The following is a 27,164-nucleotide window of genomic DNA, read 5'->3' as shown; positions in this document are numbered from 1 at the left end:
GACTCTTTTGTCCGTCACAGTTGAGTGTCGGTATTAGACCAATACTCGTATTTTGGTAAATCACCCGGCGCTGCCCGTGTGTGCCCGGAGCCGGGAATGCCGCCCGGGGGCTGTACAGGGGTCTGTGCTGGCAGCCCGGGGGCTGTACCGGGGGTTGTGATGGGCTGTACCGGGGGTTGTGATGGGCTGTGCCGGGGGCTGTGCGGGGCTGTGCCGGGGGCTGTACGGGGCTGTACCGGGGGCTGTACCGATAGCCCGGGGCTGTGCCGGGGGCTGTGATGGGCTGTACCGATAGCGCGGGGCTGTGCCGGGGGCTGTACCCGGGGCTGTGCGGGGCTGTACCGGGGGCTGTACCCGGGGCTGTGCTGGGCTGTGCTGGCAGCCCGGGGGCTGTGCGGGGCTGTGCCAGGGCTGTACCGGGGGCTGTGATGGGCTGTGCGGGGCTGTACCGGGGGCTGTACCGATAGCCCGGGGCTGTGCCGGGGGCTGTGCCGGGGCTGTACCGGGGGCTGTACCGGGGGCTGTACCGATAGTCCGGGGCTGTGGCGGGGCTGTACCGGGGGTTGTGATGGGCTGTGCGGGGCTGTACCGGGGGCTGTACCCGGGGCTGTGCGGGGCTGTGCTGGCAGCCCGCTGGTGGCCCACCACAAGCCGCCTGCTAAACGCGTTCCTGTGCGGCCGGAGTTGTTCAGGGCAGCGGTGCTGTGAGTTGTGTCCTTGCCGCTGCTGTTGGCTCTGTGTGCCTAGGCAGCGAGAAGCCGATGAAGATGCTCTCAATGAAACATGTAGCACAGTGAAGCTACAGTTTTATTTTTTCCTTTTGTCTTTCAAAGAGGAATAAACGGTATTACTCTTAAAAATCTGTACATGCTTCATTTTTCCTTCGTTTGAGTCTATTAAGGAAGCAAAACTTGTGACATTGGAATAACTCACTAAACTTCGAGATCTATTTGAAATACAACTTTTTATACAAACAGGAGTTTAGCTCTATATAAAATCCATTTAATGAAATGCTTAAAGGTATGAGTGGAGCTAAACCAGAAGCACCTTTAGGTTTTCATACCCAGCTTTCACTTTAGAAGGAAAAAAGCAAATCTTTAAATTAATACTCAAAGAGGAATAGATCTGGATATTTGACTTCTTTGAAATGTAAAGTGCAAGGTGAGAAACTTTTTAAGTAGTTAACTGCTTCAGGCTCTTTCATGTTTTTATATTACTCTGGTTAAATTGCTACTGCAACTTGAAAAAGTTACTCTTAATTTAATTAAATAGCTCTTTGAGAAGTTGAAATAATGTATTAAATATTTTAAATATTTTCATTATCTGATAGCTTACTAAGGTTAGCAAATGTAAAGTGAAAAAGAAAGTTACCTTTTTTGAAAGACACAGGGGTGGAAGGGAAGGGAAGAAAAGTTTTTATCTGTTGTGTGACTGCAATAAAGAAAAAAAAGTCTGAGTGCAGTTAATCTTGCTTTCCCTTAAATTTGTCTTTACTTATCTTCAGTCATTTTGCAGAATGCAATCAGATCTGATATTCTGAGTCACTGGAATTTAGCTACAGTATGCATTCTCCCATGAAGCAGCAGTAGTTGTTTATGAAGTATCACACAGAGTTATGACAACAGATTCTGTACCACTGAGAATGCAAAATCCAAAGAAGCAATACAGAACTGAAGCAGGTTAATGGGAAGCAACAGAATCAATGAGGCTCTGCTGTATACTTTTGATGGTATTCTGAGTTTAGTTTATGTTTTGGGGGTACATAGTATTGTGGGGGTTTTTAAATTTAGGTTTCCTATTTATGGTTCTTCCTACTAAATGACAGTGAAGATGAGAGTGGACTGAAAGTGAAGGTCTGATGTGCAGGGATCTTGCACAGAGCAGAGGAGGAAGGGCTGGTGTGACTGAAAGGAAGTGCTCTTGCAAAGGACTTGGAGAGAATCTGCCCAGGCTTACTGCCCTCAAGTTTAAACACTTCTTTGGGATTCTGATTGTACATAATGTCTTTTCTTGTTCCATGCTGACCAACTTCAAAGGTAGCTCAGACTTTGACAGGCTGGGCTTTTTAGCAGTATCTGAGAGCTGATGTCCTGTACAAACACCTGTTTCTCTGCTTTTGCTACTGCAGCATCCCAATGCAAATACTTTTTCTCTCCACATTTCCAAGCTATTACTTTTACTGTTAGCTTTGTTTCATTTTTAAGCGCTTCAAATTGAAGGGTGTTAATGAATTCATTAAAAATGACCAACATAAAAAAAAAGAGATGAGAGAAAACTTTACACTCAATATTCTGACAAGTAAAAAAATGCAGAGGAGCTGTATGCTGCAGTAGACTACTATAAATTATTCTGTATCTTGATGGTTGACTGCATCTCTACATATGACAGTACTTGGGGCATGTAAAATAGACTTCAGATCATCCTTAGTGCAAATTGTAGTTTTTCATATTTTCCACTGGAAATACTATTCTTTTTTAGCTTTGCAGGAGAACTTTATTCTGTACATCCAGATATTGCTTTATTTTGCTTTATTTATTACTTTGAGATAAAAGTAATTTAAGAAATATACAATAATCCTAAAATGCCACTCAACCCTTTGAAATTCTTACTACCTAAAGCAGTGAATATGAAAGCCATATATAAATATTTCAAAGGCATTTCAGTTTGCTGAACTATGATGGTTAGAAATGAGAAAGTCAGAATTAAATTTATATTTCATTGCCTTATTCATAATGTTGTTGTTTGGTATGTGGGTAATAGAGAAGCAAATCACCTAAAGAATGAAGTCTGCAAGCATGAAAACACATTTTCATAATTGCCTTGGCAGGAAGCCTGCATGTTCTCGTGGCAGAGCTGTGAATATGCCATGGGATGAAGGAGCTGCTCACTCAGGGGCACTCTCCTCTCTTTTCAAAGTTCTCCAAAAGAACGTGTATGCTGGAAAAAAAGTCCTCAAACCATCCATAATAATTTGCATTTTCTGGTGTCTCAACTTGTGCAAAGTATTTAGAAAATGAGAAGAATAAGAGGGATCACATCAGTGGGATGAGGTTTGATTTCTGTCAGAAAGAGCTCTCAGGTGTTGTGAAGGTTGTGTGCCAGGAGTGGATGTTTGGCAGGCATGGATAGGTGTGGTTTTGGGTGGATGTGCAGACACAATATGAGTATTTCTCCCATTGATTTTTAATTAGCAGTGTTACAGGGTGGGGTATCAGTGTCAGGCTGCTGCTCTCAGGAGTTCATGCAGGGAATTTATCCAAGTCACAGCAACCTCTGTTGAAGTTTCCTTGTCTCTACAGGGGGTCTTTTTTTCCATAGGGGTCTCCTGGGGCTTGTTCTGTATCGTTAATTGTTCTGTTAAGATAAGGAACAGAATTATCATGTATTTTTAGCTAGATTGGATTTTTTTTTTCAGAGGCACTTTTCTTGGCTTTGCATCACTACTGCCTACATTTCATTATTTTTTTAGAGGATTTCTGATACCCAGTATATAGATGGCATCTATATTATTGTTTGCTGTCAAAATAAAAGAGATTTCAGGTTGGCAATAAATTTGGAGAATTTTGCAGAAAATTGTTAATTTTTTCAAAGAAGCACATGAATTTGCAAACTTAGCAAACTTTGTGTGGGATGAAAATCTTCCTGTGATGTTAAAAAAACAGAAGTTGTTCGTGGTAAGCCCATTATGAGGATACCAGAGATTTCACTAATTTTATAACAGTGTTGTAGCTTAAATTACTTCTAAGTGTTGATATAAGAGATTTGAAAGCCTAAGGCCACTGTATTAATGTAGGTGGCAAAAAATAATTCAAGAAGAAATTATTAAACCAAAGGGAGCTATTATTTGCTGCAGGTTAGCCATTACAAATATTGCTTTCTGTCCTCTGGAAAAATGTTTTCATTTTCTGGCTATACATTTGTTTGTTTGTTTGTTTTACTTAAGCAAAATACAGGAAGGATGAAAATAACTTTCTGTCAGTTGTGTTTGAAATTTTTTTTAGTGTTCAATTTAAAGTTCAAGAATATGATGTAATATTCAAACCTCACAGATTTGATAAGGAGAAACACAAAATAATTCAAGAGTTGATAGAAACCTTGGCAAAAGACCTGTATCTGGATCACTGGGGAGCTTCCAAACTTTGCTTTTTTCCTAAAAATTGAACTTTGATAAAAATGGGTTGATTGCAAGGTTTAATTGTGTAATGTGCTCTTCTAGGAGTTTGTTTTCAAAATGTGTTCAACTTTGATATGAAGTCCACCAAATGTTATTGGGTGTCAATCTTGGAGCCTTTGTCTGCTCTTCACTGAGATCCAGTTATTATAGCTCCATTTTCTTCCCAGTGCACATGCTTGAAACACTCCAATGGTAGTGCCTAGTTTACTCCAAAAAATGGAGGCATCTCAGTTGTTTATGTTCAGTTATTTGAAGGCTGAAAAGAAAATTATGCATTTGAAGACAAGCTAAGAGCCAAGTTTTATTAACTGCTGCTGCCATGGAGCAGATCAACCATTATATTCAGCATATGCATATAAAATCCTGCACAGAGGCATCCATGCAGACCTACCTCTGGAATCCCCAGGGCACCAGGGGAAGAGCAGAAGTTCCCCTGTGTGCCTGTCCAGCTGGGACTCCAGAGCTGCCTCTCACCAGGGACCCTCTGTCTTTTCCCTGCTCACAGGTTCCCAGTGTGTGCAGTGTGTGCATTTTCACTTGGAGGCTAACTGCATTTCTTTTTGTCCTCTCCCCTCTCCTTGTTTTTCTCTTGCCCAGCTCAACAAGCAGCAGCTGCAGGTGCTGAAGGAGCGTTTCCAGGCCTTTCTGAACGGGGAGACACAGATTGTGGCAGATGAAGCATTTTGCAATGCTGTGCGAAGTTACTATGAGGTGAGCTCTGTGCTTTCTTCTCTGGATTATCTTCACACTCTGCCTTTTCATGCAGGTACAAGGAAAGTAATTTTAAGTTTCAAAGGCTGAGGACTTCCAAACCTTCTAGAAACAATTTCCTCCTAAAACAGCTTTGCTGTTTTAAAGGTTGAAATCTACTGCCTGAGCACAGGAGAGAAACTGAACTGGAAAATATTCACCCTTTTTTAAGAAGGGGAAAAAAAAATTAAAAGAGAAGATAAAATGAAAAACCCCTGGTGCTAAAAATCTTCCTGGCAGCACTTGATACAACTCGGCACTGCTATCTTTATCTCCATATGTCCAAGGTAGCTCTTTTAATCAGCACTTTGTAAGTTGCCACCCTGAGAAATATGTCTTCAGATTTAGTTACCATGCAGAAGGTTTTGGTGAGGACCTGCCTGTTCCCTTCCAAAAGAGCAGAAGCTTTTCCTGCAGACAGGCAGCTCTCACTGGCTGTGACCTCCAGGCATGTTCAGTGCCTACAGCCCCAGTGCAGATCTGTAGGTGCAGTTTTAATTTCCTAAGATCCAGTTCCAAACTAGGGGATGGTTCCCTGTCTGTCAGCAGCCTAGGGCTAGTGAATTAACTTGTTACTCTTAGTAAATAATATTGTGTTTTCATTTTGCTTCATCTAACTTCTGACCTGCTCAATGAATCAAAAAGACTGCCTTATGAGAGGGCTTCCTTCATATTTCAGCCTACCAAATTTTTTTTTTCCAAAATTAGCTTTATTTTTGGTATATTATTTGTTCATTTTACCTGCTATTCTTTGGTAGTGAACAACTTTTTCCTCAAGCAGAAAAATATGTGATTTATGTCCTACTTTGGTTTTATCTACAATGAATTATATTGCACAGCAAAAAAGAGAGGGATAGGCAAATGGTTTTCCTGTTATGCTGTATGCTGTGAAGTCATGGACTCAGAGTGTGGAAATAGAAATTTGAATGTAAGCCATAAAACTCAGTGTGAGTTTTCCCATATTATGGTATGATCAGTTCTGTGGCATTTGAAATTAAGGAATTCTCACAAGAACACTTGTTAAAAGCTGGGGATAGGTCTGCAGGTGAAACTAGAATATGAACATTCTCAAGGTACTATTTTAGGTGTGTGAGAACATGACAGAAGTGGTTAGAAAGTAATCCATTCTTCTGTATAGCCAGTGAAGAAGTTAAGGCTGGGAGGAGGGACAGTTTGGAAGATGGTGTAGGGCAAGGCTGAGCCATTTGGTGGCCCAGCAGTAGGTTTCAGAGCAGGGGGATGTCTCAAGGGGCTGAACTTGGGGTAGAACTGAAAAGGACTTAAAGGTTATAGTTCACACTGTGTAAAAAGCTTGATGTGTTAGAGGAAGTGGTCTGCTCTTTGGAAAGGATGTGAATTAAACTGATTTTAAAATAAATGTCTAAACAGCAACTGTTCTGTTAAGATTTACTTTGTGCCTTTTATTTGATGAAATTTTTTAGGGGCGTTGAGAACTGTTTTTTAGCTTATCTTCTCTTGCAATGAAAGGCTGTGCATAATAATCTAAGATAGCTTTATAAAATGAAAGGCTGAAATTTTCCAGCTATTTTCAGACATTCACCATCCAAAACTCTCAGCATTGCTGTAATAAGGATATAATGACACCAGGGCCTTCATCCTGTGTTAATATACCTTGAGCTGATATACTAGCTGTAATTTTAGTCTTTTTTTATTTGTTTATCCCAGCCTCCCAATTCCATTTTACATTCTTTCCACAGACTTTCTTCCAGACTTGCACTGCCCTTCCCAGTTTGAGTCAGCATTTGCTTGTCTTGAATTTTTAATTTCTTGTCAGGGTTGTAGTAGATAGTTGCCAGTAGATTTAAGGACCAGAGCACTGGAATCCAGATGGAGACTTAGTTCAAGCTACTGCTTCTTTTAAATGCATTTCAGTCAAATTTTATGCATCTGATCACGTATTCTCATCCTTACTTGTATGTGTCTCTTGTGCCTTTTCCTTTTCTTTGCTCCCCATTGGTTGCAAATATTAGTCTCTGTTACTTCTTGGTGTGTTCTGTTCATGCTGGGCTTTGATGCTTTTTCCTCTCTATGTCTACCACATATGGTCCATTACATCTTCCATGTGGTGATGTTTGTACCTTGAATTAGGGTCATCTTCCTTGTTTCTGTCATACAGCATCTTACAAAAGTCCATGTTAATTTCCTTATACTTTAGTTGCTCATCTGCAGTTCAATTATACCTGACAGGGTAAGAAAGAAATATGTGGTCTGCTCAGTAATTATTTTATCCTGAGAAGTGAATATTCTGAAATTTATTCTGATTAAACTTGCCTTTAATCCTTTGCAGTAGTCATATTTTGAGAGTTATTATAATATTCTTTGCAAATCCAGGGTATTTTCATTACTGTAGTTGATTTTCTACTTTAACTTTGAATGTGAAAGAGAACATCTGTTTTGGGGATGTGATATAAATTCTATCAGTAGTTGCAGGTGTTTTCACTGTAATCTGTAATTAATGAGTTTGTTCAGACCGTGTTATCTTAACAATCCTAAGAGAAAGCTCCAAGGATTTAGGAACTTATTATTGCTCAGTCTTTGATTTACTTTTTATAAATATTAGCAGGAAAAGCAATTTATTTGCTAAATAAATAAACATTAATTTCTGCACTCATTTCACTAGGCTGTAGGTCATGCTCTTGTGTTAGAACCACTTGGGAAGTTTAACCCATCTGGCATCAGTTTTCATTTATCTTCCAAATGTAGTAGGAAAAAAATTTATATTCATAGGAAAAGTTACATAAACTCTTCTTTAACTGTGCAGAAAAGGTTATTTTGTGTGATCTCCCCCTCGAATCCCAGCACACTTTCTTTAGAGTCTCACTGAAATTTAGCATGTTTTATTTTTGTATGCATGAAAGTATGATTATCTTGTTTTCCTCTTCAGTCTTTGTTTATAGAAGGTATGGAAATGTTTACTCTTTCTGAAATCATTCTCTCAGAATTAACATAGGATTTTATTTTTTTGTGCGTGGAAAATTCCATTACAGACATTGAGCCAGATTCTAATCAGCAGAGCATCAGACACTGGTGCTGCTTTTCAGATAAAGAGAAAAATTCAATCATATGGCAATTTTTTTGAGTAATTATATTGGACACACTGCTAAGTATAAAATTAAGTGAGAAAGTGACTTATGAAACAAAGTCTTTTTTGCTTAATTCAACCCTGTGGTTTTAAAAACTTGTTTGTGCAATAGTAGATAATCTTTCATTCATCAGTTCCTGTGTGTTCTTTCACTGAGATGTTTATTCACCACCTTTAATATACTTACCTCTAATAGATGTGCATATACCTTGGGCTAAACTCACAGTGCTAATCCTTCAGCCTGAATGTTTGCAGTCTTAAGTATCAGTAAAATGGGTGCAAAGAACTGTAATGAATGTTTGAAATACTGTGAAAACTTTTTCAATATTGTAATGATTGCAAGTTCTCAGGTTTTCAACTCTGCTGAAGGCAATGTGAAGCTGCAAGAAGTGCTCCATACTGGTGTTTTTCCTGTTTTCCTTGCTGCTCCATTTTAAATATGTAGTTCTAAGCCATGATTATTTCATGCTGCTTAAATCTGAATGTTAAATGCAGGATCTGTAACACTTAGTACTGTGGGGTGTTTTGTGAATTTAAAATCAGACTTTGTTCAACTGTATTGGTTTGCCTGTGATACAAAGATCATATTTAACATACCTTCTGTTTAAGTTGAGGGGATTTGTGTACACGAACCTAGGTGTTAGTTTGGCACTGCCAGGCTGCAAAAAAATGAACTAAAAATAGAAAACAAAGAAAATAAAAAATAAGAAAGAGGACCCACATCATAAAATGATTTGAGTGGGAGGAGACTCTAAAGATCACATAGTCCAATCTGCCTGCCACAGGCAGGGACATCTTTTACTAGATAAGTTACTCATAGTCCCATCCAATCTGACTTTGAGGACTTCCAGCAATGAGGCATTTTCAAGTTCTCTGGACAATCTGTTCCTGTATTTTACCACCCTTATTATAAAAATTTCTTCCTTACATCCAGCCCAAATCTCCCCTTAAGAGCTTTCTAAATGGTAAAATAAAGCATTTCCCTTCCTTCATTCCAATGTTGTGTTGCTCTGTAAAAAAAGTGGAGGCATTTCTGTAAAGAAAGGAGTGAAAATATCTATTTTTGCCTGTGATTTTGGAAAACTTGGTCTGAAATTTTTTTGCATGGATGTGAGGGCAGAAGGATCTCACTGATGAAATGAGAAAAAGGACCCATCTTCCTGGACTAAATGGTGCTTTGGTGCTTTTACAATTTTATTTTTACTATCAGCTATTTTAGGCACACCACTTTTATTTGAGGTAACAAAAGGCATAGTTGATCCTGATGAATGTTTCAGAGGTGAAGATGACACCTAAAGAAACAAAAAGCATTCATTAGAATCAAAACATAAATTGTAATTAAATGTTGGGGCATTCTGGTTTTATATTGAGATAAAATAATAGAATCAGTAGATTAAGCATTTATTTAAATACCTTAGGTTGTTAAGTGTAGAAGCTAGCAGCTTCAGAGCACTAATTCACTGGTTTCTGCTTTCATTTTTTTAAAAAGTCATAATTGGCATATGCATGTATTTAAGGATATGGGTTTTTGCTCTGTTCAGGTTCTCTTCAAAAACCTGAGCACTACACCAGCATGGGATTTATGATTGGTACAATCTCATTTGGAGAAGCTGTTTCTAAAGGATGGTTTTTGATATTAACTTTAGGATAATCTTGTGTTTTGCCTTGCAAGGATGCCTTTTTACACCAGATACATTTGTAGTTGCAACCTATTAGCACTTCCACAGTTTCCTTCCAGTTGCTTGAAAACATTGGCTGACTTGAGGTGAGTGTGATAATATTCTGTGGGATCTGTTATTTTAAATGTCTGGTGTAGGCTAGTTCTTTGAAAAGCTTCATAAAAGTTTTAGGGTACCCTAAAAAGGAAAGTTGCATAACACTGATTTATTTAGGTCATCTGTTTTGTTGAAGAAACTCTAATGCCTTCAGTGTTTTGGATCACCAACCACAATTTGGCATGTAATGGAGATTGTCTCACTGTTAGCAGACTAATTATTTTTCTGAAAGAAGTGAGAGGGAGATAAGATACAACAAATTAAAACATGCTTTACATGATCTCGACCTCTTCCAGGCAAAGGAGAGACCCATAGAGTGGAACTGCAGGGTTTGTGATGTGCAGCTTTCTCCTGAGAGTGCTCTTGGGTTGCTGTTCCATGGAAAGTGCTGAAATCCACCAAGTCTCTTGCTTTAGACATAGCTGTGTGTAACAATTCTTTGCCTTTTCAGACTGGAGCTCCCCTTTTCTCTCACCTGGATGGTGTCAGAGAGGCTGTACATCTGCACAGAAACATACAGCTGCTGTTAAAACTGTGTTTGCCCAGTCTCTCTGGACACTGACCACTATTCATTTGAGGATGCCATAAGGTTTCTATATTGTAATAGCTTGTAAAAGACCTGTATTTCAAACTTTCAAATGAGGTTGATGGATAGAGTTTAGGCATTACTTGTACCAGTCCTTTGATTTGGATGTGTTGATAGGAAGACAGAAAAGAATGGCTCATTGAATGTAGATGAAAAAAAATTTCCAGTAATTGTATCCTTTTTTGTTCATTTGGTGGCTGTTGTCCCAGGAAAGAAGGATGCCTTGTAGGTCTGCATTACACTACAGAGGTTGTTAGTGTTGGGTGGTGAGGTATGTCTCTACTCTGATAAGCATTATGTGATGTTAGCTATTGTTTATTAGATAAATTCTGGATGTCTGTTAATCTGAACAAACCAATTAGAAAACCAGCAATGGCCCACACTGTTACACAACAGTGAATTTGCTTAATTGTTTTTTCCCTAATCTCAGTGCTGTTTTACTCAGTCTCAGAGGAAAACAAAATTTATCTGCACCTTGGTTTTGCAATTAACAGCATGTTGCACTGAGGCAGACTATACATGTTGTTGTTGATGCTGTCTTTTGGGCAACTAAAGGTGGTAGGGATGGTTTTTAGCTAGCCTGATATTAGGAAAAAATATGACAGTTTAACATCTCATCTGCCTAAAATCTTTCAGGAGATACTAACATTTTATTTTGCATTTTTTTAATCTGAAAATTATAATGTGGAAGCATTTTGCTTTCACTTCATGATGAAAGGATTATAACTCTTGATCTTTTTAACTTATCCTTCCTGCCACTTTTTCCAGGTCTCAGCACAGGTCTCCTCTGAATGTGGAAGTATCTCAAAATATTTCATTAAGAGTTATGTTAATGCAGTGAATTTTATTTTGTGCCTTAGTATCATGACATTTGTGTGTTCCATTCAGCAATATCTCAGGGAGTCTCCAAATCAATGTGGAGCACCAGGACAGTTTTTTTCTCCTTTTAGCAGTCAAACAGATGTTCAGCCATGGCTGAATTGCTCTCTCTCTGTATGACCAGAGAGAGGTGTGTAGTTTCACCTTAATGGTACACATGATTGTCTCAATACAAGTGAAAATTCTTACAAAATGCTTATGGACTCCATTTGAGCCAAAGCTAGTCCAAACAGGGTCTCTCTGTCTCATGACTCTTTAGGTTCTAGAATTTTCTCATGTAATTAGCAGTCCACTGTAGAAAGTTGCTATATTCATTCTAATTAATTATTTCACTGAAATGCAAAAAAGCTACTATCTAATTGATTTAGTGATCTTAAACACTCAAAAAAACCCCCAAAACCCCCACAAAAAACCCCAAACCAAAGCAATCAACCAACCAAACACCCAAAACCCAACTCATTCAACAAAAAAGTAGTAAAGGAGAAAACCTCTCATTTTCATGCATCATCAGATTGAATTTTTACTTTTCTTTTTTTTTTTTTTTTTTTTTTTTTTTTTTTTTTTTTTTTTGTTTACTCCATATACTATATTGCTTACTCTTGGATTTCTAGATGGTGGGATAAATAGCTTTTCTTTGCATGTTTTAACTGAACCTTTGTCACTATTTTACTTTGTGTTAGAAAGCTTTACCTGTCAAATCCTTAGAGATGTGTAACTTCTCAAAATCTTTTAAACTTAAAAGTAATCGCTTGAAAAAGTGCTATTATTGGTGAATTCTTAAACTCTAAGTAAACCAAGCTAAAGAAGGCATGGCAGTAAGGGCTAAAAAAACTCAGCAAATGCATGGCTGAAATCCAGAAATCAGTAAATAACAAGTGAGGTTTTAAATTCTCACTGATCTCTCTCAAGTCCATTTCAAATCTGTTCTGATACTAATTTCAAAAGCCAACAGCAAATTCTTATATCCTGGGAAATGTAAGGGCACAGCACAGACAGTGAGGATGTAAATATTTTCTAAGTGATTTTTTCCTCGAGTTCTGCCTGATTTATGTTTCCCACCATGGGGTATTTCTGAAAAGCTCATTGGAAAACAAGATTTTTCTCAAGCTTTTATTTCTAAAGTTCTGCAGAGATGGCTTTTTCTATTTCATGTTGCCTTAAAAAAGGTTGAGCAAGCAAGAGGTTTCTTCAAAGTTAAACACAGGCATGAAGTTTCTATCCAGCCAAGATTCTCAACAAGAAACAACATTATCTTAAACAGAGCATACTAGAGAAACAGATTAGTGAGTCTGTTCCAGTTAGTGAATGCTTTCTTCAAGAATTGCTAGTGAACAGTAACTACCTCATTAAGGAAACTTTCTTTCCACTTGGCCTTGCCATTAAACCATTTCTCCTAATTTCCTCATTCAGATTTTCCTATTAACTTAAGGTCATTGCATTAATTTAAGGTCATTGCTTAGCTTGGTTTGTTTTAAATGTGAAGTATACAGTCCCTTCTTTTATTGAATTATCCTTTTATATAAATGTGTCCATCCTTTGCCTTCTTAGCAAAACAAAAATACTGAGCGAATTACACATTCTTAATCTGTAGTATATAATTTTATATCAGGCATTTATTATGGTCCATCTTTGGACCTATCACTATCTTATTTCATAGGGTTGCAAACAAATCAAAATCCTGCCGTGGTTCTGATACTTTGTACTGTTTTATATTTTACTCTGTAATTCCTTTCATCCATGTAGTGGTGGTCCTTACAGAAGTGAGTGATCAGAAGGGATTTGAATTTTAGGAATAGTGTAAAGGAAGAAGAATATGTCAGCATGTGTCTAGGCCAGATGTTCCCCTGAGCTATCCTGTCTGTGCCTCAGTTAACTTGTCCAGAACTGGCTCCTGTCTGTCTGCTTGCCACCATGTGGTCACAGAGATGTGCTCCAGCTTTCAGAGCCACACAGCCTGCCTGCTTGCACAGCTTCCAGTGACTGGCAAGATCATTAAAGACATGCTGCTGGTTGGTTGTTTTTTTTTTTTTTTTTTTTTTTTTTTTTTTTTTTTTTTTTTGGGGTTTTTTTTTTTTTTTTTTTGTTATGAAATAGTCAAAAGATGCAGTTGTGCATCTGTACGTAGAGGTCCAGATGGTCCTAGATGTGCATCTGATTTGATTTCTCTTTGTGCTTCCTGATCTCTTAAGAGCTGATGCTGAAGTAACTGCTAAGATGCTCACCAGGCTCACCCAGCTACTGCCCAGCTAGAAAGCTGCAGCTGGGTGCAGAGAACTCATGAGCATCACATCACTTTCAGCATTTCCCCTCAGCTTCAATGTCAGCATGCTGGTCCACAGCCCAGCCTGAGGAAGTGAATAATCTCCTGGGGATGAGACCTTGATATTCTTGCTATATTTAAGTTTTCCATTCTTGGTGTATTTTTTGTAAACTAGGAAAGGTTTTCCTTTGAGAGCGGCAGGTGTCCTTTGTTTCCATGTGTTTTGTCTCTGCAATTTTCACAGGGATAAATATGCTTCATAAATAATATGTTATTCTACTCCTTGCATGCAGGGTACTCCTGCAGCAGAGCCTTCTAAGTCTAAGAGTAAGAAGTATATTAATCAGAGATGAAGTTTCAGTTTCAAGGAAATCCAAGTTTTTTTCTTAAATCTTTATTCCTGATCAGCATAAGATTAGTGACAAATAAATACTTATCTCCCTTTTTTCAGTCTATTCACTTGCAAGTCTGCTGTAATCTTTCTTTGAACATTAACAGTTTATATTGTCAGTTTATATATTAAATTACAAGTTGTTTATTTAGTCTTTCTCTTTTGGTTTATTTGTTCCCTTTGGTTTGTTTATGCCCAGACAATCTGGAATGCTGTGGTAGAAATGTGGACAAATTACAAGTCAATATCCTAAAACTACCCCTTCACTGTTTTACTGGTTTTTTCCTGAATGCAATTCAGTTTTTAATGCTTTCAAGAGTGTTTCCTTTATAAGTAGTTTAATTACATGGAAGCAAAAGGAAACAAAGCAAACCCAAGTCTCTAGTTCTGTACTGTTTTTTGCAGTGTTGTAATGAGCTGTGACACATGCAATGTGATCAGCAGTACTGAAATGCCCACTGAAACCTCTTTGGCTTTACTCTCTTGTCATCTCTAACACCTTCCTTCAGGCTAGTAGTGCAGAAGTCTTTTCTTTAAAATAAATCTGAAAATAAGAAAATGTCTTTAATTTTTGCCTTCAGTTAAGTGATTTTGTAATTTTAAAGTTTAATCTTTAATAATGGAAAGCAAGTTACCTTCTTTTCTTGCCTTTTGAGCATTTGTAGCTCAATAAAACTTAGAGAAAGCTATGAAAAGAACACCAAAAACAAAAGTGCCAAATTATTTTAAAAACTTGATTTTAAAAAAAGGCAATGAGCAAGTTTCCCAAACTTAGTAACATTCAAGCAGCAATATTGTGCCATATCAAAATCCAAGATATTCAGTATCCTTTGTCATATACTGTCAAATCAAAGGAGATTTTTGATGAAAAAATACCAGGACAGGAGAGGCTCATGCAAGGAGTGTCTTCTTCAGTTCTAGTCATCATGGCTGAGGGGAATCCTCTGCCTGTCCATGTTTCCATCACTGGTAACAGTGTAAGGCAATTAAACAGGTCTTCAGCTTTGTCTTTCAGCAACAGGAAGAGCTTGTGGTTAATGTATTTGTATTCCATGCAGGCACTTCTGTGTCTGGAAAATGAGCCTTCCATCAGTTGTTAAAATGTTACCCTTTTTCATTTCTCAGGAGTTTGTTTTTGGGAAGGCACATGGGTGAGGTTTTAGAAGCCCTGTTGTCTTATCACCCTCCACAATCAATTCCTCCAATGTAGTAAAGGTGGTTCTAGTTGCTGTTTGACCATTCTTTCTCTGCTTGTGTTGGGAGGAATAATAGACTTAGAGAAGTAATCTTAACATACAGACATTTCTTCTGACAGTGGCATACTGTCCTAAAATTTTACAGATGTTCAATTGTGGAAAGACCAAGTAAGCTAGTCCTTGGGACTCCAGCAACTGATGTAATTTGTGTAACTGGAGAAAAAAGTTCTTTTGAAACACCAATTCTGATCTGAGTCTTACAGCAGTAATGAGTGATTAATTGTAAATGATCTCTGTTGCCTTATTCCAACTCTCAGCCTTCTGACTGCGCTTCAGATATGCTGCAAATACAATTGAGAAAATGAAACAAGGGAACAAAAAGAAGTGATGCATTCTATTTATCTCCTTCTGTTTCACTGCATGCTTTGAGCTGATGAGTCTTCTGTGCCTTAATTCTGGCAAGAGGCTCAGAGGGGAAGAAGAAGGAATGTGTCTCAAAGTGTGCTGGGAATCCACAGCCCCACCATGGCACTGCAGCTCAGTGATGCTTTTAGCTCTCTTTCCCTCTTGGACTACTGAGCACATCCATCAAGGCTCACTGGGAAGTAAGCTAAAGCTTTCATCCTTCCACATGAAAGAGATTTACCACTTTTCTGATCCAACTAGCAGTGAGTACTGCTTCAGAAAGTCAATTTCTGCTGCTGATGAACTGATCAGAAAGGAAAAGGTAAAATGTCCTACTTCTCTACTTGAGTTCTCCCAGTGCTACTCTAGAATGTAGTTACAGTTCAACATGTTCAACAGTGGTGCTGAATTCAAAGCTAAGACTGAAAGGAAGGATAGATCCAAGTCCACACCAATTACAGGTGATTTGAAGTATTAAAGACCAAGAGGAATAAAAGACCATCACCCTCCTGTGAGTAGCAAGTTTCTCACTGTTTGAGGAGTGAACTGTGAACACACAGGACTCATGGTAGTGGCCATTGGCCTAGATATCTATGGATGCCAAAGTCCTTTTTTTGGACACCTCTGAAACAAAACTTGAGATGTCTACTCAGAATCTACTTGAAAAGCATTCTCCTGGAAAGATGCCTTGTTTCTGTTTTAAGCAAGGACAGGTCTTCTGCCTTTGAGGATGAACCCAGAAGGAGTATGCAGCTTTTGTTTCCCTGGCAATATTACAAAGATGGGTCTGAGAACTGCAGGTGGGCTGCATCCTTCCAGTGCCAGCCTGATCATCACGACCCAGCAGGTGTGCAGTATGCATCTGATTGCATTCTGTAGGCCCATGGAGACTGAATTGTCTGCCAGTATTATAAGACAGTTTGATGATGCAGAGGTCAGGCTTCTATAACCAAAAATGGCTGCAAGAAAAGAAAAATTTACACGTGAGAGCTGCTATAACTATTCTAAGACTGCCTGTGGAACAAAGATAAATCCTTCTTGAGCAGGAGTCACTGAGAAATTTCCAAGCAGTGGAGGAGAAGATGATTTAACTTGTGAAATGCAGATTTCTCTTCTACCATTGAGTCTGAGAAGTGTTTGTCTGTGAACCCAGACCTGATCCTTTGAGGAAGCAATAGTGAATACAGGTGGCAGGGGAGTCTGCAAAGCACAAGCAGGCATAGACTGAAAGCTTTGGCAGTAATAAGATGTCCTTCTTATTACTGTTTAGAGAGGGGGGAAAACCTTTTTTACTGAAAGCTCTTAGAATATACTGAGGTTAACAGTAAGCTGTCAAAATGTCAGAAAAGGTTATGGTTAAACAGCAGCAGCATTAACAGCTTTTGTTAAAGACAATGTTCCCTTTCCACTCAATGGACTTTGACACAGGAGTTGGTGATTTGAAAAGGAAGTCTACTTTTCCTGTCAAAGTATTGTTACAGCTATCCTAATGACAGTCAGTCCCTGATTTGGAGTTTGTTACCTTCAGCACCAAAAGACCCTTAATGCTCCTGCTAAAGCAGTCTTGCTCCTTTTTTATCTCCTTGTTCTCTGCATAGAGCAGGCTAGAAGAAAGGTCTCCTGCACCTGCTGCATGTTTGAGTCCATTGCTTTTTTGAGGAAATGCCCAGGACTTCAGTGTCCTGTGTTCTTTTGCTGGATACCAGTGTAAAACTGAATAATATTTATTAGACTATTTGAAACTAATGGAAGCATTTAGCTCAGTCTTTGGTGATTCTTTAAAACATTTATTTGTTTACCTTTAAAATATATTTCTAAATTTTACAAATCTGTGATCATGAAACAGCTGCTGTTCTGGTTGAAATCAACTGGAGACCTAAGCCTGCTGCAATTCAGAGCTTCAGAATGAGTACAAAATACCTAATTTGCTATGGTAGTGGGTGAAAGTGTGTGGGGAGGGGTGCTAAATTTTTTGGGAGGTTTCTCTTTACTTTGTTCATTAACTGAGCAAGCTTTGTGGTGAAAGAGGGTAAAGTGGGTCTGGAATATACAGAAGCTTAAAGTGGAAATCAGGAAAAGTCACAAATGACACTTTTATAGGTGATTTCTGTAAAATGTTCTTGGTGCTTGTAATTCATATGTTGCTGTGTGATGAGATCCAGCTGCTACCTGTCAGCTTGATCATGGGTGGGACAGATGGCCTAAGCATGGCCCATTACTGAAATAAAATGCATTCATGAAAAACAACTACAAGGGAGGCTGTTTACATTTAAAATTCACCACACATTTAGCTAATTAATAAAGTTTCAACAAGGGACTCATCACGTTACAGCCTTCAGAAATTTACTTTTTCTGGAATATAGCAGCAGATCAGGCTACATTTTGTAGAAATGCTAAGGTTCTGGTTCTCACATTTGGATTGACAGGTCTGTTTAAATTAGAAATCCTCCTCCATTTCTTGTACCTGTGCCAAGTTTCAACCTGTCCAGTCCAAGCTCAGACACTGGCTTTCTGCCTTACATTGAAGTTGGTTGAAATTTGCTTGGAGTTCCTGAAAAATAAGGAGACATGGTAATTTAAAAAGCAGGATTTAAAACAGATTTTCCCAGTGATTATCTGTTCAGATGAAGGGTGAATAATGGACGAAAACTCGGTGGGAGTTCTGTGTGCATAGAATGTGCTGAGTTGGGAGGGAACCACAAGGATGATCCAGTCCATCTCCTGCCCTGCCCAGCACCATCCCAGCAGTCACACCCTGTGCCTGAGAGCACTGTCCAAACCCTTCTGGAGCTGTGTCAGGCTGGGGCTGTGACCCTGCCCTGGGAGCCTGTTCAGTGCCCAGACACCCTCTGGGGGAAGAACCTGTTTCTAACATCCAGCCTAAACATGCCTGACAGAACTTCAAGCCATTCCCTCAGGTCCTGTCACAGTCACCACAGAGCAGAGATCAGTGCCTGCCCCTCCTCTTCCTCTCGTGAGGATGCTGTAACTGCAGTGAGGTCTCCCCTCTGTCTCCTCCAGGCTGAACAGACCAAGTGACCTCAAAGGCTCCTCACAGGGCTTCCCCTCAAGGCCCTTCACCATCTGTATTGCTGTCCTTTGGATGCTCTCCAATAGCTAATATCTTTATAACAGCACCCAAAACTGCATGCACTTATTTACTGTTCTAGCATATAAGTCTGTGCTTGAAGAAGAAACTGCTGGTGCTGCCCTGCCTCCTGTGGGGGCTGGGCTTGATAATTAAATTAAACATCTGCAATACAGACCCAGTGAACTTGGATGGCAACGAGCAAGAGGTTGCCATAAGCAGAGCTGAATGTTTGTTTTTCAAATTTGCATAACTAATTGACAGCTTATTAGGAAAGCTGAAAGCTAGAGGCAGGAAAACAAATTGGTTACAGCAGAGGAAAATTATTGTTACAGCGTTTGGGTACTGGGGGCACTTAAACCACATTAAAAAATGATCCTTCAGGAGGGCAGATGGAGAGGTCTGTCAGAAATCAGTTTCAGCTGAGTGTGTTGGTATTGCCACTCATTTCATTCCATGGCTGTGCTTCTGCAGCACACTGCCTGACTGCTACACCATGGCCAGAGTGACAGTAAATCTTGTTCCTCACTCTGGTTTTCTTCTCTGAGAGCTCCAGTTGTCCTGTTTCTGCACCTCCATGCCATGCTGGATGGCTGCACTGTTCATCTCCATGGGGCCTGACAGGCAAAGTGCTGAGCATAGGGGATGCTGCTGGCTGGGCTGTGAGTTCATAGCTGCTCTGGGGCTGCTGTCATTGCAAGGCACCCAGTGCTGCTTCCCAGGGCTCCTCTGTCTGCCAGCAGCATCCTGAGCCACACTTCTGGGAGAGAAACTTTGGTTCTGACTGGAAGGGCAGTGTTGACTGTATTGCACTGAATGACAACGAGGATAACCAAGTGTAGGGAAGGAAAGGATGTATCCAGCCTCAAAGAAAACATCTACCTCAAATACCCTAAAATAAAAAAAACCTGTTAATTATGTTAAAATAGTTCCAATCATATATGTCTCGTGGTCATGATGAAAGCAGCAGTCTTAAAGATAAGAAGCACAGAAAAATTAGCTTCAGAGGTAGAAGAGAAGGCTCTTCATGCTGCCTGCTGATTTATGTTTGAGAGTGGGAGAAACTTGTTTCTTAATTTCTGTTATAAGGAGGGGAAAATTAAGGAAAAAAAAATTTTAGGTGACTTTGATTGGAGATTTCATGTAACTGGTTGTAAAATACCATCAGATCTTTTTAGGGCTTCTTGCAATGATTTTTCATATAGGACTTTTAAGGAATATCTTTTGGGTCATGTAAAAATAGGACTTAAAGAGTAAAATTTCCATGGCAGCATTCTGAAGCTCATCCTGCCTGTTTAGCTGGCCCTGTGCCTTGAGCTGGGAGCATTTCAGTATGTTCTTGAGGAAAATGCTGTGAGGAGGAGGAGGTTTGTTAAGAACTAGCTAAAGTTTAGACAGTCAGAGGGCTGTAGGAAAAAGATGGGCATTATCTAAGCCAGAAAAGAACTAGGTTGATGAAAACTGGAAAAAGATTGTACTAGATTTTTAAAAACAAACTATAGGAGAAAGCAATAACTTCAAGATAATGCATTGTTTGTAAATGAAATCATAACATCCTATCTTAGAAAAAATAGGAAAAAAGTCTGTTAAAACCCCCAATAAATAGGAAAAAGCAGTTTTAAAAAATGTTAGCTAAGCAGAGCATGTATATTAAAAGCTGAAAATAATTCCCAGTAATCCAAGTGAGTAGTTGTACAAATGGTTCTCATTGAAGGGGACAGATATTTTCACCATATTTTCAGATGGCAGGACCAAAACTATGATCTGTAGAGAGCAAGTGATAACTCTGCAGAAGGAAGACTTTTCAAGAAAGAAGACAAACCCATAATTATTCTGCACAAATCACAGAACAGTTAGGGTTGGAAGGGACCTCTTGCAAAGGTAGAGTCCCTTATAGCAGGTGGCAGAGGAACCTGTACAAGGTATATTTATGTATATATATTTTATATTTATTTGTTAACCAGAATGCAGATTATAAAGACTTTTCAACAAGGCTGCTGGAGTAAATGCAACTACACAGTTTTTGAAGCATAGAAGAATCACTAAAGCTCCTGAAGCTTAAGAAACTGTTAAGATTCACTGGATGGGAGGGGGAAAATTAGGAGCACTTTTATTAAAGTTGATTGCCCACAAACTGTAGTTGCAAATGTGTTGAACTAAAGCAACCATATCCACGAGGAAGGAGAGCCTGCAGTTAAACTGAGTGTAAAACATCTGTCAGTGGAAACAATAAGTGTAACTGAGAATATATTAAATGTAGGAGATTGATAAGAGAAATACTGATAGGGGGCAGTGTAGAAGAGAAATTCTGGAGTTACCAAGAAAAGGATTCATGTTCTCTACCTCTGATTCAGCACTTCTTGTAGTTCATAGAAGAAAAAAAAAAGAGTGCTGTAAATTAAAATGCCAAGGGTGTTACTCAGCATCTTTTCTAACTGATACCTATAGCTTCTATTAAACTAGTTTTAGTCTGGCAAAAGGAGACACAATTTTAGCTATATGTCTTGGAAAAAATACTATCACAGTAATTCATATGACAATAATTCTTTGGGTAGACCTTCACATGAGATGGTTTCTTGAAACCTTTAAGATCAGAATAGCTACAGCCTTGATACATTAGTTAAATATAAGCTAGGTTTCCCTTATCAGACCTCACACATGGTAACTGAGTCAGATTCCTTGCTCAGAGGTTAAATATTTGTTTTCTAAATATGTAAACAAGGTCATGCTAAGTTTGTGAGGAGTTTCTGACTTTAGGAACCACAATAGCTTCTCCTTCTCCAGAACTTTTATCTGTTTTTCTGTCTACTTTCTTGGCATTTTATCTTCTTTGAGGCTTCTCTCCAGTGATTTGCTCATGCTCGTGTTTATGTATTTTAAATCAATTTTTTGCTGGTAAAACAGATTAGCATGCCTAAGAGGAGAAACTAAGAACAAAAAGTGCTCCCTCCCAGGTGAATATTGTAATATCATTAATCCAACTTCCCAGGTCTCAGCTGTATTAGGAAGATGGAGAAGGGTCCTTGACTGGGGAAAGTCAATCTCCTCATTGATGGAGAATTGCTTTAGAAAACAGGAGGTATAGTTTTCATTCTCCCAACCTCCACCACCTCACATTGTGGAGGAAGTGCCTTCTTGCCTGTATCTCAGTTCAATTATTTGACCATTTCTCTCCAGGACTGTGGGGCAAGTTAGGTCAGACAGCTTGATGCTTGACAGTGGAGCCCTGAAGAGAAATAAGATCTTTAAATATCACCCCTTTTGGCTGTGTTTAGACATCTGTGAACCCTGTAATGTTATGCCAAACCTTCTGGTACAATGCTTTTAGCATGTGGAGGCACCTAGGTCTGGAATTTCTGTGCATGGTAAATTGTTGCCATCAGAGCTGCAGGGTCCTCTCAGGTTTGTCCCTGAGTTTTCCCAGCTCCTTGCATTATAAAGGGCTTCTGATGTCTGTTATGCCACAAGTACTTAAATAATTGATGGCTTAAATAAATGGAAAGAGTGAAATGGTTTTTAGCATGTGTATGTAAATGCTTTCAAATCTAGTGGTTTGAGAATTCATTTAGGATGACCTTAGTGAAAACTGCCCGTGGGAGGATTTCTCTCCCCACACCTCACTGTCCCCACTGCACAGCCAAGCTGTGAGCCAGGTTTGTCACCTCATAGAGACATAGAGCAGGTTGTTTCAATTATCCATTTTTTGTTAATTTTCAGCTGGATCAGCTCTTTGATTCATATGACTGAGTCAGGGAATTGAGATAATCAGCAGATTTGAGTCAGCTGCCAGATAGCCTGAACAGTTGATGAGGAGCTTGGGCAAGAGCTATTGGCTGCCTTTTGCTGGCTGCCAGTCTCAGATTGTCAAAAGCATTTTTGCTCAAGGCTACTTATTTTTCCTAGCATTTCAGTAATTTGCAGGGGAAATTGAATGCTAATATTATTGGCCTTGTTAGATGTCATTATTTAGGTGACAGAGCTGGTGTTAATGCACACACACACAATTATTCAAATTTCATCAACGAAAAAACTTTAATGGTAATATGGGAAATAATTGGACAGTGTTTCTTCACCTTTTTTCCAGCATTCTGTAGCAGATTAAAACTTTGTCCACCGATAGCAATTTTTTAAAATATAAGATGATGCTGCCCTCCAAGCCCCCTCCATGCTTTTTCCCTTAAGATATGGATAATCATTATTGTGACATGAAAAAGCTTTAATAATATTTTCTTCATGTAGTATGTGGCTCATAATTGTTATGTAAAAACACAAAGTGAAGTGCACCCAATTAAACAGCTGCAGGAGTAAAATAGGTTAAGTCAGGAGAGAAGCCACCTCTGTGTGGTTAGGGTACACATCTGTGGTACATTTCTTTTCTAATTCCACTTACACAAATTTAAAAATGTAACATTTTTCTGATACTGTTCCCAGAGTTCTCAACTAGATAAAATGAGAAAAATTGAATTATTGTCTTCTGATCCTAACTGAAATATCAGAAGATGTTATCTAAAAAGATGAGGAAGTCAATAACAGCCCCATTAGGTTTTAGATTGATAACATTGATCCCTATGACTGTGTTGGAGTCAAAAGTTCATATTGCTTATGTAGCATATGCATATATATTGCTTATGTTGCATATGCTTACATGGCATTTACGTGAAATCTCTGTTGTATTATGGATTACTTTGAAGCTGTCTCCAATCCTTCAGTTTTTTCTTCTCTAAGTAAAGCTGCAGAATGGAAGCTCAGCACGGATTTACTCTAAAACTAAAACCAGCCAAACAAAAATCACTAGATGGAGTGTAGCATAATATCCAGAAAGTGCTAGCAAATTAGGGTTCCTAAGTTACTTTTGAGCTGGAACCATGCCATAAATGACAATATGTAACTAAACTGCTTTTTTCCCCTCACATTATGGCTTCCTTACCTGTTAACTCAATGGGCATAATGTTAAAAAATGGATGCTGTTCATAAACAGTGTTTTTGATGAAGAAAACAGTGCATGGAGGAATCTTTTTAGAAGAAAACCATGCATCCAGTTTAATGCCTTCTCTCAGTTTAGTGTTAGTTCTGAGTATGTCTGGGTAGGCAGGAGAAAGGGGCCTGGGCTGTGTTTCAGTGGCTGCTGCACATGGAGTCAAGGCAGACCTTGGGTGAGTGGAAGATACATCTTCTTGGATATGTCCTAGGAATATTCCAGCAGGGAGCATTCCCAGTCTTAAAGGCTATAGAGAGGAAAATTAAGGGTTAAAAAGGTAGCATCTTGCTTTTAATTAGGTACTGAGAAATACTGCTAGCTAGCATGAACCTTTATTTGAAGTAAAGCTAAAATCTGGTCTAATTTCAGTGTAAATCTGTGTCTGTTGCTGACATTGAGACATAACTGCCTTTATTGAAGTTTTTAATTTACAGCTTTTTCAAATCTAGAAGAGGCTGCTAAGCTTGGCATTTTTTCATTCTAGATGTCAGTTGTTCTTTGCATCCCAAAAGATCAAAGTTGAGTGTGACAGTGAAGTTTTCCTGCCTTTTGACAATGTGTTTATGAACTGCCTCTGTGATGGTTCCACTGCCAGTTTCTTACTTGATGACAATGCAGCTCTAATTGCTTCTGGATTGCATGGCTGAAGCTGAACCTCGCTCTGGGCCTGGAAGCTCCAAAATTTTTGGTATAATTTAATGCAGACAGATTACAAATTCAACCTGCCAAAATGTATAATAACTTGAGATGTTGGCCTTGGCTCTGTCAGCACGTGAAGAAGTGCTTGCTAAAGCCAGTTGGATGTGCTGGGTGGGAACAGGGGCAGCTCCAGGCAATGCCAAGGCAGCATTCCTGTGTTTGCTGCAGCTGCCATGTGTCTTGCAGATGTTGTGTGCATCCTCCTGCCTGTGGCTGCTCCACGAGCCCATGCTCTGGGACGTGGCAGAGCTGCTGCACAGCTTTGCTCCAGTGTGCCAGGCTTTGTAGCTGGAATCTGACAGTCTTGTACAAACTCTTTTCTCCTTGACTTGAATAGAGTTCACTTTTTTGGTCTTGTTGGGCAGATGTGTACTAACTTTGTGACTGCAGCAAGAATTAGACTTACCTTCCAATAGTGTGTTTCTTGTTACAGTTTTTTTTCCTTAAACTTTACCCCTTATGTGTTCAAATTCTCTAGCCTTTTGTCTATTTCATGTTTTATGGGCTCAATTCCTAGTGTGAGGGTGAGATAATTTGAATTATTTCACTGAATGGAGCCATGAATTCTAAAATAACATCACAATACAAATTCTAAGTACACGCTTTCTGCTTCTCTTGTAACTGATTTTTTTTTCAGTATTTAAATAGTGATCATGATAAATATGCAAATTCTACAGCAAATTAACCTGTCAGTACTAATAAGTATGTTGAAAGGTGCAATCATTTGTAGAAGTGACCATGATAAGGAGGTTGTTTCTGGCTGTCATAAATGTATGATTAAAATAAAAAACCTTTAGGATTATTCTGGGCTCTTCGGACCATCAAATTTGAAAATCTGTGTTAGAAGATGACAGAAGGCTCTTGGTATGAGTAATGTGTTTCAGAAGTTGGCAGATGAATGGTGCAAATGTTTCCAAATAGCCTGATGCAAAATTGAGTTACTTTTTTATAAAAACTACTTTGATCAGTGTGAGTCTGCTTCTTAGATAAGTAAGTGGGAAATATGTTTTGAGAGTAGTCTAAAAGAAGCTGTAATAAAAATAAAAAATCTTATGCATTAGTCCAGTTATGACTAGAAATTGAGTGGAATAACAGTACAAAGACTAAAATGAGAAGAATTTGTGATCAGACTTTGGCTTTGCAGTGTTCAGGATTTAGCCTTTTGAGTGACAAGAGATGTGTGGTCTTCTCTCTGGGCATTAAAAATGGATTATGATGTTGACTAATAGGCTAGTCACAATAACCAAATAACTTAAGCTTTATCTTGGTGTAAGTAGAGTTGTTTTTACAGCAGGAGGGTAATGTTTGTTTGCTTATTACATTTGACTTGTAAGCCATTTGCATTTCTTGCCAGAGCTCTTGATTGGCTTAGCTTGAAAACATTTTGGAATACAGGTGCTAATGTCACTTAAGAGACAAAGCTAAAAAATAAGCATACACTCCTGTACCTTTCTAATTTATTGAAACTGGTGCCCATAAAAGAGGAAGAGGTGCAGTCTTGTTAGGGTGAATTAGAAATCAGACTGGGCACAACAGGAGAAGGAGAACTTTTCAACATCATGGTGGTAATGTTTTTTTTATTTCTTTTTTCATCCTCAGGTCTCCACACTGTACTTGTTGCAGTGAGCTGTGAAGCAAAAAAGTTCAGGACTTTAGGGTTTCTTTCAGCTCAATTATAAGAGCTCTGTGAAGATTTCTTTTTCTTACTTATATGTGTAACTGTCCAGCAAAACACTGTAGATCTTGAATTAGATAACTGGATAGATAACTAAGCTTTTGTCCCTTGGTATACCACCACAGGCAGGAGGTTCCTCTGACTGCAATAATTTCAGACTGCCCCATTAATTGCAAAGGAAGTTTCATGGGTTGTTCTGCTGTTATCAGCACTCCCCTCTGGCAGCCCAGGAAAGGAAGGGCATGGTTGTGGAGATGCTGAGGGAGGAGGATAAAGGCATATGGACAGTGTTTTCCCCATTGTCCCAGCCCGGGTGCAAGTTTTCTTACCTCACCTTACCATTCTTCTGGACTTCAGGCTTTACCTGAGCAGTATGGACACCAAGGAGGTCAGGGGCAGCAGAACTGGACAGGCAGCAGCTGTTCCTGTCAGAGGTAGGGGCAATAACTGGCTGGTGTGGCTGTGGAGAGGAACTCACTGTTCACTTTTTGTGTTTTAAGTTAAATTTTAGAGCAAAAGAAAGTTAAATCTTTGCCATAGAATACTACTAGGAAGTCAAACAGTTGATTCTTGTGTAAAATAAATGAATAAGCAAGAAATTGAAGGTGTTTATGACTTGAGATGATATCTTAAAAGGTAATCTTTAAAATGGTGTAGAGAAGACTGAAGTGTTGTGAATTAATATTTTATAAAACTTAAGTACTCTAAAGGGAGATCAAACTATGACTAAGAAGCCTCAAAGTTACCATTAAAGCTATTTGGACCTTGACATATAATTGGAATGCATAAAAATAGTCCAGCTTGTAAAAGTTTGCATTCTGCATGCTAAAATCTAGAGGGATTAAACTGCAGACCAACTGTTCATTAATCTTCCCATTGAAGCATTGCTGTCTGAAGTGCAGCCAGTGGGTGATTATTAAATCTAAGGAAGGGTTTAAAATTTAGAATGCATTTTGAAGCTTTTTTTGCATATTATAACTTTCCTGCAGACACCATGAATCGATCACCCTTGTGAAAAATTAATCAAGGAAAATGTATTGTTGTTTTTTGACACAGAAAGATTGCTCTTACTAAAGAGGGAGAGAGAAATATATTTATGATAAAGGCCAGTTTTGTAAGAAAGTTGAATTGGAATAAAAATATTTGTGAAACTACAGTTAGCAGCTAAATCCAACATGCCAATGGCTTAGTGCTGCCAGCCCTGA

General features: G+C 38.8%; 1 protein-coding gene across 6 annotated transcripts in view; it reads left to right on the top strand.

Moving 5' to 3' along the window:
* The window catches only part of CADPS2 (calcium dependent secretion activator 2), a 274,255-nt gene that overhangs the window by 51,061 nt on the left and 196,030 nt on the right, over positions 1-27,164 (top strand). For all 6 annotated transcript variants that reach the window (XM_056481832.1, XM_056481831.1, XM_056481828.1 and 3 more), the window contains exon 2: positions 4,772-4,885. In XM_056481832.1, coding sequence (XP_056337807.1) covers positions 4,772-4,885 — 114 coding nt within the window. The remainder of the gene's footprint in view (positions 1-4,771; positions 4,886-27,164) is intronic.

This window comes from Oenanthe melanoleuca, chromosome 1A (genome assembly GCF_029582105.1).
Source record: "Oenanthe melanoleuca isolate GR-GAL-2019-014 chromosome 1A, OMel1.0, whole genome shotgun sequence".
NCBI classification, from domain to species: domain Eukaryota; kingdom Metazoa; phylum Chordata; class Aves; order Passeriformes; family Muscicapidae; genus Oenanthe; species Oenanthe melanoleuca.
Note: the sequence above shows the minus strand (reverse complement) of the source record. Positions and strands in the feature narration are given on the sequence as shown.